This window comes from Megalobrama amblycephala, linkage group LG12 (genome assembly GCF_018812025.1).
Source record: "Megalobrama amblycephala isolate DHTTF-2021 linkage group LG12, ASM1881202v1, whole genome shotgun sequence".
NCBI classification, from domain to species: domain Eukaryota; kingdom Metazoa; phylum Chordata; class Actinopteri; order Cypriniformes; family Xenocyprididae; genus Megalobrama; species Megalobrama amblycephala.
This window is the reverse complement of record NC_063055.1, coordinates 22,087,693-22,103,369: the sequence shown is the minus strand read 5'-3', so window position 1 is coordinate 22,103,369 and position 15,677 is coordinate 22,087,693. Positions and strand designations below refer to the sequence as shown.

The 15,677-nt window shown below is 36.1% G+C and overlaps 1 protein-coding gene across 4 annotated transcripts; it reads left to right on the top strand.

Moving 5' to 3' along the window:
- The first annotated feature begins 4,328 nt into the window (after positions 1 to 4,328).
- Positions 4,329 to 15,410, top strand: smarcad1a (SWI/SNF-related, matrix-associated actin-dependent regulator of chromatin, subfamily a, containing DEAD/H box 1 a). 4 transcript variants are annotated; one of them, XM_048209680.1, is made up of 23 exons: positions 4,329 to 4,707; positions 5,099 to 5,201; positions 5,376 to 5,481; positions 7,193 to 7,259; positions 7,457 to 7,533; positions 7,623 to 7,748; positions 7,838 to 7,916; positions 8,028 to 8,497; positions 8,907 to 9,103; positions 10,156 to 10,246; positions 10,370 to 10,469; positions 10,562 to 10,621; positions 10,823 to 10,898; positions 11,060 to 11,195; positions 11,378 to 11,509; positions 11,652 to 11,747; positions 11,917 to 12,034; positions 12,268 to 12,383; positions 13,374 to 13,562; positions 13,701 to 13,819; positions 14,271 to 14,453; positions 14,534 to 14,640; positions 14,900 to 15,410. In XM_048209680.1, the coding sequence occupies exons 1-23, from the start codon at positions 4,602 to 4,604 to the stop codon at positions 14,959 to 14,961; spliced, it is 2,916 nt and encodes a 971-aa protein (XP_048065637.1). In that variant the 5' UTR covers positions 4,329 to 4,601; the 3' UTR covers positions 14,962 to 15,410. The 4 variants fall into 4 exon arrangements, with proteins under 4 accessions (XP_048065637.1, XP_048065638.1, XP_048065640.1 ...); XM_048209681.1 differs by having other exon boundaries at positions 4,330 to 4,707; positions 5,102 to 5,201; XM_048209683.1 differs by having other exon boundaries at positions 4,342 to 4,662; positions 5,102 to 5,201.
- Positions 15,411 to 15,677: the final 267 nt, after the last annotated feature.

Sequence of the window (15,677 nt, the reverse complement as noted above, 5' to 3'; positions counted from 1 at the left end):
AAACTATAGATGCCAATAAAGAACCTTTATTTTTAAGAAGTGTAGGAGTGAGGGATGTGTATAACTTTGGGAATTTACAGATATTCCAATCCAGGTAGGTCTGGTTATTAGCTGAGAATAATATTTATTATTATATTATAAGCAATCATCTCTACAGGCATAATTGTGATTCAAAATAAGACTCGCTCACCTTTTATTTCTTGGTAATTCTCACAGTATATAAAATGTGGTTGGACACAAAGACACAGACAGGGGGTGCACATTCCTAAATTTAACGCTTTATCATCATAATTATTAAAAAGTGGAATGATCTTCGTCCAGGGCTTGGAAACTGATCAAATGGGCTTGGTGCCTATTCAACTCAAAGCAAACGTAGTAGCTGTTGTATGAAGTCCACTAGCAAAGTGGATGAACAAAGGCAGATCTCATGGCAAAAGGAGTGAGAATCATGACGACCGGTCCAGAGCCTGATGATGGCCTCTTGAGACCTTGCAGAGGCCACGCTGGGAAGGGTCATGTCAGACATCGACTCCTATGGTGGGGCCCTTCTTCTTTACTCCTCCTCCACTGTGACTGTCACCACCTCCCCACTGGGCCCGTCCCAGCTCAGACTGACCCCACCAGTCCAAATCAGCAGGGGTGTGTTCCCTGCGTCACAGTCCCAGTCGAGCCATCACAGCGTCCCTCCAGTGGGAAATAATGAGAGTGAGGGCCTTGATGCTTTGTATATCATTATTATTTGTCCAAGAGCTTTCGGCGCCTGTACCTGTTTTTAAAATGTACAGTTAATATCAGACAACATGGAGACAAAACATTTTGGTGGTGTTGTTTATCTTACGCTTGTTCTTCATTATCACACATCTGGGACACAGCTATGATGAATATTTTAATTCATATTGAGTAATCTGGTAACACTTTACAATAAGGGTTAATTCAGTTATATTTAACATGAACTAACAATAAACAATACTTCTACAGCATTATTGCTTAGTTAATTTTGAGTATTTACTTATACACTTTTACAATCAAAAGTTGTATTTGGTAACATTATTTAATGCACTGTGAACTAACAAACAATGAACAATTATATTTTAGTAACTAACATGAACAAATATTAATAAATGCTTTAAAATGGGACCTTATTGTAAAGTTTTACTAGTCATTTTATAAAATGAAATTTGAATAAAAATATAAAATAAAATAATATGCAACTTAAGCCTATTTTTTAATTTACTCCATAAATTATATAAATATAAAAAAAAAAAAAATATATATATATATATATATATATATATTATATTTTATATATATTGTATTTAATTGTATTGAATGCTTTATCATAATAATTATTAAAAAGTGGAATGTTCTTCGTCCAGGGCTTGGATACTGATCGTATCAGTATCAATGATTGATATATATATATATATATATATATATATATATATATATATATACAATTCCAATAAAATATATCTGATCAAAGCAAATCACTAGTCATAAATCACATTCTAGCTGTCTGTCACTAATATCATCTCATATGCAGAATGATGCATATGAATGATGTTTATCTTCTCAGTCAAACAATAGTTCTGTAACTGATTTTGAACTTCTTAATCTGGGAATAATTATTATCATATCATGTTGCTCTTATGTGCATCAAAATTTTGATTCAAATCAAGTGTGTGTCTCTCACCTCTCATTCCTTGGGAATTCCCACAGTATATAAGAAGTGGCGGGACACAAAGAGAAGACACAGCAAGGAGGTGCACATTCTCTTCCCACACTGCCTTTACCCTGGAGATGGTCAGATCCCCCTCACTAACCCCAGCTCCCCCTCCTTCCCAACTTCCCTCCACTTCCATCTTCCTCATTGTAGGCTGATTTAATTAAAAATACCCAGCAGCACCACCCTGGACCTCACCCGCCAGGGTGGGACCTCTAGCTGTGGTGCAGGGAGACATTGTCATTTACTGTTTGCAGACACACGCACACACACATGCACACACACGCACACACACGCACACACACACACTATTTTCCATGTTTTATGGGGACTTCCCAGAGACTAATGATTTTTATACTGTACAAATTGTATATTCTGTCCCCCTACACTAACCCCACCCCTAAACCTGCCCATCACAGAAAACTTTCTGCATTTTTAGATTTTCAAAACACTTCATTTAGTATGATTTAAAAGCTGTTTTCCTCATGGGGACCAAAAAAAAAAAAAAAAAAAAAAAAAAGAGGTCCCCATAAGGTCAAAATTTACTGGTATTATACTATCCTTGTGGGGAAATTTGGTCCCCATAATGTAGGGAATACCAGGTACACACACGCACACACATGTTCAAGTCTAAGTTTTTCCAGAAAGAAATCTGACAAACATGATGCACTGACCTGACAGGATGGCATTTCAAACTTTGTTACTCTATCAAAAAGCACTTTCCTGTTTAGAAGTTCCACTCATAGTCAATATAGTCAAAACTGCTCTGAATAACTTTTTTAATAAGCTGACAAAGTTTTTTAATATAAGCTGTTTTAGCTAAAAAAAAATTAAAAAATATTTTAAAATAACATTTGTTATTGGCCACAAACTCTTCTCCGGAAACAATAATTTTCTTTGTTGATTAAGGAAACATAATAATATTATACTGAGCCTTTTTTCTGCTGATTATGGTGGCTACTGTATACATTATATCTAAGGCAACCGCCGTCAACCGTACATGAGAGTTATCCCAACATAAATCAACATAATTAATCTGCACGTTTCGTCCATCCTAGAATTGCAAGCCTTGTTTGACAGCTCCTGGATAATGTCTAATGAATGTGGAATGAGACAATGGCAATTAATTTTGTGATGATCTTGCCATTTGGAATGGGCGGGTATTTTGTTTTAGGGGGTGGGAAGGAGCCAAATCGCAGACATGTTGCCACGGTGATAAGGTACTCCCTGCCGCCGTCGGGTCTCGGACAAGCAGGGAGCCATGGCGACTGGATAGTGACAGACAAAGTGACAAGTCCGCAAGGATGGTAGGTCAACCTTGAGCACAATTCCTCAAACTTCCATAGGGATGCCATACACTTATGTAAGCCATTGACACAGTAAACTGATGAGAATGAGCACGGATGGAGTCTGGTCATCGCTAACTTCCATTCTGCAGAGCTTTTGATGTATGCAGGTTTGCAGAAACATCACTGGCACACACACATTATCACCATCTTATTGTTTCAACACATTTTCATTGTAGTTGTTGCAACTATCTTTACTTTGCTAATGTTGTGATGGGGTTTATGCCAATGAGACTGCAGTAAAACTAACTGGGGTCCCTGATTCAGTTCCCTGCTGTTTAGGGTCAGGAGTCTGATCAAACTCAATGTCAGCGTGCCCATTGTGTACATGGCACTAGTGTAAGTTATAGGAATCTCCATAGTGACAAGGAAAGGGAGACAGAGTGGCGACATGGAATACTCAGCACAATTCAGGACTGCATACTGCGTACATGTACTTTTGACATTGAATACAGTAGTATGTGGATGGTTGCCAACTGTTATTATAATTATCACTGATTATCCATAATAATAAATCCCTCTGTAAATTCACCATTAATCCAATTGAAAAGCTAGCATCTTGCTAAAAATTCAGTAGGTATATAAAGAATGATCAGACAGTTTGTGCATGCACTGCTGTATAAAACTTTGAAACATTTCAATTATTCCATTCCAGTTATTCCGATTATTCCAGTAACCCAAATTATTCCAATGTTAAATTAACCAATTACATTGTGGAAAAGTAGAATGAAATATGATCTTGACATGATATGTAATATGATCTATGTTTAAAATCTCACAAAAAAAGCTTTGTGATGGGGGTTTTGAGGACCTGTTTCCAGATAGGCATTCTTATGCTCTTTCTGTCAGAAACAGACACAGTGTCGCCCCCTTATGGACACGTAAGAGGACATGCAGCTTTGTAATCCAAGTGTGTCACCTAGTGGATGGGTGGAGTGATATATTAATGTAAAATTTGTCATGTTCGATGTCAAAATGTTGGAATTGTAAACCATCTATTTTAATCTTTTAGCACGAAATCTATCTATCTATCTATCTATCTATCTATCTATCTATCTATCTATCTATCTATCTATCTATCTATCTAAAGTTAACTTTTTTTTTTTACATTTCCTCTATATATTTTATTATATATTAATATAATTTATACATTTTACATTTTATTTTACATAATTAGACCTCTGTAAAATATTGTAAAGTTTAATGTTTATAATCCTGACTGAAAATTTAAAGGGAAAAAAGCCGCTCTATTTCTATTGGCTCAAAAACGGAAATGACGCATGTCAGCCGGTGGCGGGAACGTGTTATTGCTGTATTCATTACTTACCGCACTGTCATGCTCCAATGCCGAACAATTTAAGTCTTGGGTATTTCACAGAATTCATATTTGAGTCACTTACTGGTGTATCTATATCATATCGATGAGGCTGGCCTGAATATTTAATCACCGAATAGAATCAAGATCACGAGCGTCACCGGTGGATGTTAGGTCGCGCGAGACGATTCTCATAACGGAAAATATTGATATTACAATGAGCTTTTTTAACCTGGACCGGTTCCGTTTCCAAAGGGACAACGCAGTCGACAGGCACGGTAAATCATTGGATGAATCTAGCTCGGATAAGGAGAACCAACGGGGTAAGAACAAAAGGCCATTTCCCGCCGGGGCTTTGTTCATCGTAAAATAATAATGGCTATGCTCAACCTAGTGAGCTTCCTACCAAGAGAGCATGGCGGACATCACAAACGCATTTGTTTTTATGTGTGATTGTGTTGATAAGAGATGGAATGCGAGTTTATATTGTACAAATGGGTTCTCCATTACGTAATCCGCAAGGTTTAATCTTCAACACCCTTATTTTGGGATTGACGCTGACCTGCTCTCTTTTTGGTTTGTTTATCAGTGTATCAGACCCTATTTTACAGCATATTTGGGAGTTGCGACTTCATCTTTGTAACATGGCAGAATGGTGAATTCAACCAAAATGTTGTCTTGATTCAGTATTGAAAATAAAATTCTATTTTCAAGCAGCCCACCAAAGAAAGACAGATGGTCGATGTGCATCAGGCAAGGCATCAAGACACACACTGGAGGATGTATTTGCAGATGATAAAGCTGTCAAGATGTGCAAGTAAGCAAGACTATGAGTTTGTCAAATGTGAGCCTGTAACAGGTCTCCTCTCAGCTGCTTCACACATTTTCTTTAGATCTGAAGCTTATTGGTTGTCACAAGGGTTATTTATTTAAACGTTTTGAAAACCATTTAGTCTGTAATAAGTGCAATTAACATACAATTACTTTACAGGGGTTCAACATCAGAGTCCAAGGACCAGATGAACAAGGAGATGGAGGACAGAATCATCAAACTACTGGAGATATTCCCTCAGAAGAGTAAGAAAGATCTACTGGAGGTAAAGAGTCCCTCTTTAGTGTAACATTAGTATCCATGGGTTTCAAAGATGTCACTTCCGCTATGCCCACCGCCATATTTGTGTCTGAGATGGCAACTAACACAGAAGCGCTTCATTGTATTGATGATCATCTTTAGCTTCAGCGCGAGTGCTCAAACAGCAACACAAAACATTATCTACGATTTTGGCTGTCATATTAATAACATTTTAATTGTATACACTATTGTATTAAAATGTTGTGAATTCTAGTTGCTGTGTTTCAGTGTGAAGAACGCATCCACAACAGGAGCTATTCTGACTAAGTTCATAGTTCAAGTTCATGCGTGCATGATTTTGTGCAAATATAAGTTGTAATATTATGTTTATCTTGTATAAATATATATGAAGTACCCTTTATAGGATGTTCCGTTGAGTTAATTCACCTTCTAGCAAAGCGTTTGTTTACAGGTGTTCATACAGCGCACATAGCTCAAACAGTGTTATCAAAATGAGATGATTTGAGGAAAAAATCTATTATTGTTTGTGATCCTTATTATTAATCAAACAATGTGTTGATGATGAAAAATATACAAGAACAATATAAGTGCTAGTTATTAAAAATAATGCATGTTTTTGAAAAAATATGAAAGTTTTAATATTACAGTAGTAGTAAACATTTTTAATGACTATTAATCTGTTAATCATTGCTATTCGAGCTGCGTGCGCTGAAGCTGAAGAGAATCAAAACCCATAAACTAAAGGTTAATTAACTCAACGGAACACATACTATGTAAGATAATTCAAATATTTATACAAAATAAAAATATTATAACTGGTATTTGCACAAAATCACGCACAGATGAACTTGAACTAAGTAACGTAGTCAATAAGTAGCTCCTGTTGTGGATGCGTTCATCCTGTAACTCCGAAACACAGCAACTAAGCCCAAAGAATTCACAACGTTATATTACAAGTATATACGATTATAATATCATGTATAAGAAGACAGTCCCAATCATAGTTATTAATGTTTTGCGTTATTTTTTGTGCGCTCGCGCTGAAGCCATAGATGATCATAAGTACAATAAAGCTCTGCGAGTTATTTACCTCAATGAAACGCATCCTTTATGAGATTAATCAGATATTTATGCTTTATAAATTTAATATTACGAGTTTTATCTGCACAAAATGATGCGAATGCACAAGTGAAGCTTGAACTATGTAATCAATGTTTAACTCCAGTAGATGCGCCCTTCCCACAACAACACATTGAAACAACAACGCAGCGAATTCACAACGTTTTATTACAATAGTGTTCTCGTTATAATATTATGTAAATTACAGTCTCAGCAGTTAATAATGTTGTGCATTGCTGTTTGGCTGCCAGTGGTGTGGTCCCTTCAGATTGAAGCCAACAATTCCGCCGATCTAACTCGAATAAAATTGTAGTTCGGGGTTTCTCTGGTGACTGTTAAAACCGCTAACAGCACAACATATCCCAGACATATTGTAAACTTGTTGTGAACCTTCTGAGAGTGTTTCATTGGCCTTCCTCTGGTAGTTGTAGCTGCCGTCACCATAGACTTAAACAGGTCGCGCAGCTGTGACTTGACACAAATATGGCGGCGATAAAATACAGTGATGTCACATGAAACCCATGGATTTAAAGCAGGTGAATTTTATAGTGTTGGCATCGTAAATTTTATACTTTTATGTAACCATGTTGTGACAGGTGGTTGAGAGCACCAGCACACTGGAGGGAGCTATAGCACATTGTTTGATGGTTTATGGAGATGAAGGTAAAGGATTTTTTAATTTATTTATTTACTTACACGTTACACATTCAATCAATGATTTAATGCTCCATAATACTCAATTCTTTGTGGTCAATCACGTCTGATCACTCTAGTTTTAGTTTGTACAAGTTAAAGGTGACTTATAATTGAGGTACTTTACTTTAAATTATAATACATAAAAAGCTGCTTTATTTATGCAGATTCAGGCAGACAGAAAGGCAAAGCGGGACATAGTGAAGATGATGATAATCAACCAAAGAAGAGGAGAAAAATTGTGGTAAGATGTTTTGAATCTGATGTTTTAAACTTAACGTCTTTCTCTGTGTTAATATGGAGAGTTTTAAAATAGTGTTGATTCTGATTTAGCATTCAGATTCAGAATCTGAGGAGGATGAAGATTCTGAAGATGATGAGAGTCAAGAGCCAAGCAGAGAGAGGCAGGAGGCTTTGTTGAAGAAGATGAAGAAGAAACTGCCTGATATTGAAAAAGAGGTAGGCTAGAGGTTTGAAGCCATATTGAAGTCATGACGAAAGAGTACTGGAATGTTCTGGAGAGTTTGTGTCTTCAATTTGTGTAACAGGTCCTGAGGGATGTCCTGAGAGAGCACGAATGGGACTATGAGAATGCCTTGGGATCACTGCTTGTGTTTTCATCAACAGGTGATTTGTTACAGAATTTCAGCTACATTTGAAGCTTTAATTTTAGTCCAAATGGAAATTTTAATGTGAGAATGAATGGACTAAAAGCCATTTGTGATTTATCATGTTAAGATTCAAGTTCACCAGAAGATCAGAGAAAACAAAAGTCAAAATCATCTCACTCCAAGGAAAAAAATGGCAAGAGCCTACAAAAGCCTGACAGCTCATCTAGTCTGTCAAAATGGCTGACAGCAGTACCATCTCCCATGTCAAAAGTTTCTAGTGTGTCTACTAAATCTGCAGTCAGCAAAAACACGACCAAGAACACATCCTATAAACGGAAGAGGGACGATAAATTGCCTCTAAATGACATCAGTGCATCTGAGGACGAAGATGAGATTGACAGTGATGTTGAGAGTGTATCTGATGATCTGGACTCTGAGGATGAGGATGAGGACAGCGTCTCTAGCAGTCTTCAGGACAAGATCATTCAGTTTCTCCAAGAGGCTTCACTAGATGAGCTTGCTCTGATATCTGGCTGCTCAATCAAAAAAGCCCAGAAGATCATTTCGCTGAGGCCGTTCAACACTTGGAAAGATGTGGTAAGAATTTAATATGTGCACTCTGTGCTGCCGTGTTAATTGTCACTCTTAATCTTACTCTTTTGGCTGTTTAGGCAGTGATTCTTATTCAAAGATTTGTTTGACTTGGGTAAAATCCTGTTTTGTGCTTTAGCTGTTTTTATTTTATTCTAAATTGCAGATTTGTTTTTCTAGCTATTGCCAGATATTTAGAAATTTAGCAGAATTTTATATAATTTTTTAAATGAGGTGTCAAAATTTGCCACCCTACTTTAAAGTTATTTGGTAACAAAATGGGAAATCTCCAAACCATTCATGTACTAAATACCTGACCCCGTTAGCTATCTGTGGTCAAGACAGGTGAATAGTGCTAGTGGAATGGCATTTGGTGACGTGGCCAAGTCTCTAATTGTGTTTCTCTTCCTTTCAGAAAGAGCAGTTCTATAAGGATAATGGCCTGTCTATAGAGCTGGTACATGGCTGCAAGGTGGTGCTTAAGGAGAGGCAGGTGGTTAGAGACCTCATGGGAAGATGTGAGAAGATTGCACAGAAAATGACTAAAGATGTCACCCAGGTCATAGAAGCGGGCATGGGCTCCATCAAGCAACCCAAAGTCCTGAGCAGCAAGTGAGCTCATATCTTTTCTCATTATCAAACCTAAGCAGGGAAGTTGTTTTTTTTTTTTTTTTTTTTTTTTTTTTAAATATAAATAATCCCTCTTGTATATCTTCTGACCTGAAAAGTATGGCTTGTGTAAATCCAAGGAAAAATGGTTGAAGGTGCTAGTTTTTGTTTGATGATTGAAATCACAAAATGGCCTGAAACAATTACTAAATAAATTGCGCAATCTGCGGGACATCCTTAGCATATTAAAGTGCCAAATGAGAGTAAAAATGGAAACTGTTACTAGCCAGTTGCCCCGTGACTTTTAAAATTTATTATTTTTTTTTTATAAATCTTGACAATGCATGATTGTGAGAATGATTTGGCTTAGCGCGATCATCAAATCATGCTCGTTTTGAAGTAATTGTATAAATACATGTGTGTCATACGCTGCATGTTTCAAAAGCACAGCGCTGTATTAATTTTCAGGTTTGGTTCACAAAAAATGCTACTCTGCAAGTGCTGTGTGTTTGAGTCGCTTCTCATTTGCATTTGGGGAAGGCAACGTGCCAACCATCTTCCAAAATTATCTATATATATATATATAAAATAATATAAATCTGTTGGCAACAAGCAGAAGCGTTAAGGTATCCCTGATGTTTTCTAAAAAAAAATAAGCTCAATGGTTTAATGTTTGAAAGAAAAGAAATTAAGTTATAATTTTACTATTCTGTTAAATGATTAAAAAAAAACCCAATAATAATAGTTCTAATACTTAATTATAATACAATAAAATATATTGTATTGTATTTTATTATAATTATTAAATACTTGATTTATTTATATAGTGTATTACTGCAATAATAAAGATATTTAAAAATATTTTTATTTTATTAAATTAATAGTTGGGGGCAAAAAAAAGCAAAAAAAAAAAAAAAGGAAAACAAAGAACCTCCTTTTTCTTTTTTGGTTTGTTTTTTGCTTTAGCTGAGCACATGAGCACATGATATCAGGCTATTCCTTTTTTTTTCTCTTAACCTTTTTTTTTTTTTTTTTTTTCTTCTCAATTCTGTTAGTTTCAAACTACAGCCATATCAGCTGATTGGCTTGAAGTGGCTGATTCTTCTGCACCAGCACAAGCTGAGTGGCATCCTGGCAGATGAAATGGTGAGTCGCTGTCATCTTGAGTTCATACAGTGGTGTGAAGTGATCCAAGTAGGTTACTGATTCCTTTTAAGTAGAGGACTATTTCCATGGATATTGGTTATAAGTAATTGGGTCTTTCCACAGGGGTTGGGTAAAACAATTCAGGCCATTGCTTTCTTGGCTCATTTGTATGAAAAAGGAATTAAGGGCCCTCATCTTATTACCGTACCCTCGTCCACACTGGGTAAGAGATTCTTATTTCAGTGGAAGTGTAGCATCTGAACTCTGCTTTAAATACTGCTTAAGATGATTTATTTCATCATCTCTCTTTTGCAGATAACTGGGTTCGTGAACTGGGTCTTTGGTGCCCCAGTCTCAAAGTTCTTATTTACTATGGTGAGTTAGTTTCCAGGCAAGCACATTTAAACTTTTTTATTTTTTATTTTATTATAAGTTTCATTAAAGTTTTTCAATTATAAAAAAATATTTTCAAAGAATAAATTGGATTTGAAACCTAGATAGGTCTCAAACCCCACTGTAAAATAATATCAATGCATAATTCTTAATTCCTTTCTATTCTTTTGTTTAAACTTGTAGGTTCTGTGGAAGATCGCAAATATTTGCGACAAGACATCCTCAGTGGCTTGATTGAATTCAACATCATAGTATCCACGTAAGTATAAGATGGCTCAGTGTATTGTGATACAGTCCTTATATAATGTTGCACTAAGAAAAAAACACCAGACTTTGCATTTAAGAAAGTCAGTTATATTCAGTGATGTTAACACTTGTCTGTCCTTTTGTTTATTCATTCTTCTTTATTATCTGTATTAGATACAATCTCACAATAGGGAATGACCATGACCGCAGTCTGTTCCGCAAGCTGAGGCTGAAGTATGCAGTGTTTGATGAGGGCCACATGCTGAAAAACATGAACTCGCTGCGCTACCGCCACCTCATGGCCATCAATGTCAGTACAAGCAGTCTTCTGTGCTGTAAACATTATTGTAAATACATTTTAAAGACATGCTGTTCCATGCCATTCTCTCTCCTTTGGGGTAGTTTGGGAAGTGCTTAATGAAGAGAGAGGAGGGTAGAAGAGTTGTGTGCATTTCTTGGTTATACATGATGATTTGTGTCTGTCATCTCCAGGCTGAGCACAGATTGCTGCTGACTGGAACACCTTTACAAAACAACCTGCTGGAGCTCATGTCCCTGCTGAACTTCATCATGCCCTCTATGTTCTCTAGCAGTACCTCACAGATCTCCAAAATGTTCTCTACGGTATACACAGATTACATCTAAGGAATACTATATGAGCCATCTCTTTTTTAAAAATTAATCTAAATGCTTCCCTAGTAAAAAGTAATTATTATATACCCAGACAGAACTCGCTCTCACTTGCAGATGATCTGCTTTGTTTCAGAGGTCGTCAGAAGAGGAAAGCAGTTTTCATAAGGAGAGAATCGCGCAGGCCAGACTTATCATGAAGCCATTCATCCTGCGACGAGTCAAGCGTGAGGTACACCCTTTTTTCCCTCATTGTGATTAGAATCAGATCTTTAATAAGTTACTATATCTTGGTACAGTGAGGCATGCATTGCAGGACTAATACATTACTGAGACCAGTATATACTATGACCAGTATATTTGTTTTTTGCCCTCTTTGATTGTGACAAATGTCATTCTAGGTGTTGAAACAGCTTCCACCAAAAATGGAGAAAATTGAAATGTGTCCCATGAGTGACGCCCAGCAGAAGCTGTATGACAAACTTTTCAAAAGACTCAAGAAGACTCCAAATGGAGACAGTATGTGCTATTCAGTTTTTATGCCAACATGCTGTCTAGAAGTAATGCACTCTGTGTTTTAGTTTGGCTATGTTGTATTCAGATTTACCTGACAAATGATATGCAGGCTGTCGAGAAGTTGCACTGGTTCCCTCTCAGGTGGAAGATCTGTAAAAACAAAATGGGAATATTTAAGACTGTTTTTCTATCTCTGAGCACCTGTCCCACACTCCCCCTCATCTCTTTGTCCTCAGAGCGGGAGCTTTGCAATGTGATGATGCAGCTGAGAAAGATGGCTAATCATCCGTTGCTGCACCGCCAGTACTACACCACTGACAAATTGGCTGCCATGAGTAAAGCTATGCTTAAGGTGAGGACTGGGAGATTAATGTGTAAGGGAGGCTGAGTAATAAATATTGAACCGTGCAGATAAAAACAAAATATTTTATCATGGATTCAGCCCTGGGAGTTTTTTTTTTTGAAGTGTTTAGCAAGTAGCTGTATAGTAGTGGTTCTCAACCTGGAGAGGGGCCCTCAGCAAATGTCCAAGGGGGCCTCAAGATGACTTAAAATTAGAATAATTTTTAGAATAAAATTATAACTTTTTAAAATAAGGTGAAACAAGCTTTACAATGTTAAAACCACATTAAAAAAAAAAAAAAAAAAATATATATATATATATATATATATATATATATATATATATATATATATATATATATATATATATATATATATATATATATATATATATATATATATATATATTTTTTTTTTTTTTTTTTTTTTTTTCGTCTTTGAAAAACCAGGATTCCCACAGTATATGAGGTACACTGAAAAAAAAAAAACGTTGGATTGTAGGACTCGGGATGTAGAATTTACTTAAATTATTTGAGAAATTTACTTGCAATTTCTGAAAAGTTGTTTCAAAGAAATAGCAAGTAACATTAAATTAAACTTGACATTTTGAAGTACAAAATCTTAAATAGTAAATAGTATTTTTTTTGTAAAACATACTCCAATTATCTTTTTCTTTTTTAAAAGTGTGATTTCTAGACTTGGAATGTAAATTAATAAAATGGTTCATTTAAAAAAAATAACAAAAATGTATACTACTTTTTTTTTTTTTTTTTTTTTTTTTTTTATGAATATACTTATATTTATAAAAATGTTAAGTTATAAAATATTTCTTTGGCAAGAAAGTGCGTAAAAATTTTAGTAAAAATCCTTATCCATTAAATCACAAACATCTTATTGGGTTCAAAGGGCCTTTGAATTTTGTACCTTGCATTCAAAGAGGTTGAGATCCACTGTTGTGTTGAATACTGTCGCTGAACTTGCATGGTTTTGCTTATTTTAGGAGCCGACACATTTTGATGCTGACCCTGCACTGATCCAGGAGGACATGGAAGTGATGTCTGATTTTGAGCTGCATAATTTATGTAAGCAGTACAGCTCCATTAGCAATTTTCAGCTGGATAAAGAGCTCATCTTAGACTCTGGGAAGTTTGCGCTGTTAACCAAGACACTCGCTGAGCTCAAAGAAAAGGTTTGTCTTGATGCTGTTTAAAAGTCACATTACTCACTTTGAGGTGTCTCAGTTTAGTTTGTTTTATTGCTACTAATGTGTTAAAATAACTTATTACTCTTTAACTTGATATACTAACTTAATAAATTTTACCCCAAGGGTGACAGGGTTGTGCTTTTCAGTCAATTCACCATGATGCTGGACATTGTGGAGATTCTGCTCAAACACCTTGATCATCAGTTTGTTCGACTGGATGGTTCTACTCCCATGGCTGAGAGGTGGGCTTTAGTACCTCATGTCACATTGTTTGCACTGCTCTCATTTTAGATTTGATCTTCAGGACTGACCATCCTCACTATTACTTGGCAAGTAATAAAATGTGACTGTTCAGACAGCCAATTTTCATTAAATATGTTTTTATCTCCATTTACTGTGGCAACCATAAATTGGTAATGAGAAAACGAGGATAGAAAATTGAAAATGTTTAACCCCCCATTCAGTTTAGAGTTAAAGCAACATGTGAGCATAAATCGATCTATTCAGACGTGGCTGTTCATGCTACTGTGCTTTGTGTGTGAATTCCCAAAAAGTTGAAAAACTGAACAGATTTGAGTAGAATGCGCCATAAAATCGTGATTTTTTTTTTTTTTTTTTTTTTTTTTTTTTTTTTTTTTTTGCGGCCTGTCTCAACAAATGTTAAATCTACTTGAACCCTTCTTGTTTCTCTAGGATTGGTCTCATTGACAAATACAATACAAGTCCTGAGATCTTTGTGTTCCTTCTGTCAACTCGGGCTGGTGGCCAGGGAATCAACCTTGCCTCGGCTAACACAGTCATACTGCATGACATTGATTGCAATCCATTTAATGATAAACAAGCAGAGGACCGCTGTCACCGAATGGGGCAGACCAGGTTCGTGTCAATACAATGAAATGGAGATTGCCATTAACAAAGAAGGAAATGTAGTTCCTGATCATGTTTCTGCATTGCAGAACAGTGCAGGTGATCAAGCTCATCAGCAGGGACTCGATTGAGGCTTGCATGCTCCGTGTTGGACAGGAGAAGCTAAAATTGGAACAGGACATGACCACTGATGAAGGTGAGTGTCGGCACACAAACTTTTTCAGACCCACAAGTCACAGAAAGAGAAAGAGGATAGAAAATCAAAAATGTTTACTCTATCACCATTAACACTACACTGTCAAAGCAACTAGTAAATTGATGTATTCAGTAGGGATGCACAATATATTGGCCATGATTCATATATGCTACATAAGGATGGGGATGGGGATGGGGGGGGGGGGGTTCACTTTGGATTAAGGGTTCTTTAATAATCCTTTGTCGCTTGTTCTTTTCAGGTGAGGACGGTGCTATGACTGAACAAATGGCAGAGCTGCTCAAAGTCTCACTTGGCCTTTAAAACCCAAAGAACCTGGAGCCAGTAGCTGCTTGTGCATTTCCTTCCGCTCATCAAGTGCAAACAGCTACATGAAACCATAAACCTGACCTTTTTTATTAACAACTTCATGTGGGTTTGGTGAAGACTAGCACTTTTTCCAGTGTTCAAATATTTGTGGTCAATTATTAAATGCACACAAATCTTGGACAAATGAGGAGACTGTATTACTCAGGGATCACCTGAAATACTTATGGTAATCTTCCACACCATGTCTTAATGTGCCATCTGAATGACTGTACTTCACTAACCAGCAGAGTTTAGCCCCCACCAGGACTGGTGAGTTGGTTCCAGATTGCAGACCTGCTGTAAATAACCTATATATCTGTTGAACTGGTTACACTTTGGTTACAAATTTGTTCTGCGTTTGTGTCCTTGTATTATGTTTTTCTAAATAAAGTTATTTAAATTTACTGAAACTGTCTGAAGCATACATGAAACACAAAATGGGTTTTCATTAAAATCTAAAATATCTCCATATGTATCCATAATTTTTTTAAAAAGTAGTCAGACATTGGATTTAAACAGACTGAAAATAAATTCAATTAAAAAAAATTCTGAAAGCAGTTTAAAAAGAGAGACACAAGTATTAGTAAATAAAGGGAGAAATATTCTTTGAGTAAGGACACCATTTTCAAATTTCATGCAATTTTTTATTTTACATAGTGCAATATTATTTG